Source organism: Phaethon lepturus, unplaced genomic scaffold (assembly GCF_000687285.1).
Source record: "Phaethon lepturus isolate BGI_N335 unplaced genomic scaffold, ASM68728v1 scaffold49720, whole genome shotgun sequence".
Lineage (NCBI taxonomy): Eukaryota > Metazoa > Chordata > Aves > Phaethontiformes > Phaethontidae > Phaethon > Phaethon lepturus.
In genome coordinates, this window is record NW_010512164.1 from 34508 (window position 1) to 35829 (window position 1322).

General features: G+C 46.8%; 1 protein-coding gene across 1 annotated transcript in view; it reads right to left on the reverse strand.

Moving 5' to 3' along the window:
* LOC104619902 (bone morphogenetic protein 2) overlaps positions 1-1092 on the reverse strand; it is a 3233-nt gene extending 2141 nt beyond the window's left edge. Inside the window, exon 1 of the mRNA XM_010285955.1 lies at positions 996-1092. Coding sequence (XP_010284257.1) covers positions 996-1092 — 97 coding nt within the window. The remainder of the gene's footprint in view (positions 1-995) is intronic.
* Positions 1093-1322: the final 230 nt, after the last annotated feature.

Consider the following 1322-nt stretch of genomic DNA (forward strand, 5'->3'; position numbering starts at 1 on the left):
CAGCAGGAGTAAAACATATCTAGGGTTGCTAAGAAGTAAGTTGTTGCTACAGACATTGAAGAAATTAAAAATATTTGTCAAAACAAATCTCTCTCAAATCACGGTTTTTAATTTTGGTACTAGGCATCCTAGAGAAACATTAAGTTTCTAAGGGGAAGCCATAACTGCTGTTAGCAGTTCTTAGTCATGTAATCATTCCCTGTTGAATCCAGTACGATGTTTTGCATGAGGTAAGGCTCAGCTTTACAGTGTTTCAGGACCAGACCAACATTTGTAAATATGCAGACGTTTTGAGTGGTCACAGGACAGCCTCCTGTTTTCAAGAAGCTACTAATACAAAGTGAGAACTCAGTGAAAAAATGGAGTCACACTGATGTTCTTCTAAATTTTGTGACAATTATAGAATAGCTTTTATCTCAAAAAAGAGTCTTTGCTGTAAAAGCATAACTACTTCAACTTGCAGATTTTTACATTTGTCCAAAAATAATAACTTTGCCCTTTCAGCTCCTCTCTTGCTCAGTCCCTTGCCTACCATACTGATGTTTAATGGGAATGACCCGTGCACTGGCTTTTCCTTGTTCACTGCTACGCGTTCACTTTCCACGTAGGGAAATGTAGATGATGAGAGGTTACATTTCATCGTGCATCCCCTTTCTCACAATAAGGCTTTCTGCTAAACAGCACATCCACTTCTCCAAGGCCACCTCCTTTATGCACCAGAAACATTAACTGCTAATGAGTTTCATTTCTCAACACAGTTCCACATTAAAAGCATGGGAAAACTGCATTTTCATTACTTCTACAGCGGGGCCACTGTATGCCAGCACCAGAGACTAGCAGCCAGGAACAATTACAACCTAGGGAAACATTTCCCAAAGAGCACGCGAGTGACACGCGCACCACTGGCTCCACGGGCCTACCCGTGCTGTGGCTATGCTACCGTGCCACAGCTACCCGCAGTGACTTATTTTGGCTACATAAACCAGGAAACGCACCCAGTTGCTCAGCGAGGGCCTGTCCCAGAGGGTCCACTGCCTGGGTGAGCTGCAGGCGAGGAGGGGTGGCGGTGTTGCTGGACGCCCCGCTCTGCATTTGGCCGGGTTACCTGCAGGTGAGAGCCGAAACCTGGCCGCAGGGCTTTTACCAGCCTGGGTGCTTGGTGGCTGGGTGCCGGCTAAATTGCTCCTCGACGGCGGGGCGAGGGAGCCCTTGAGGAGGCCACGATTGATTTGTTGCATTGATCTCTCACGGGGATTAGGTAAGGATTAGAAAACTCCGCACCCGGCTCAGCTGCACATTAGGGAGGCTTCCCTGCTCTTTAG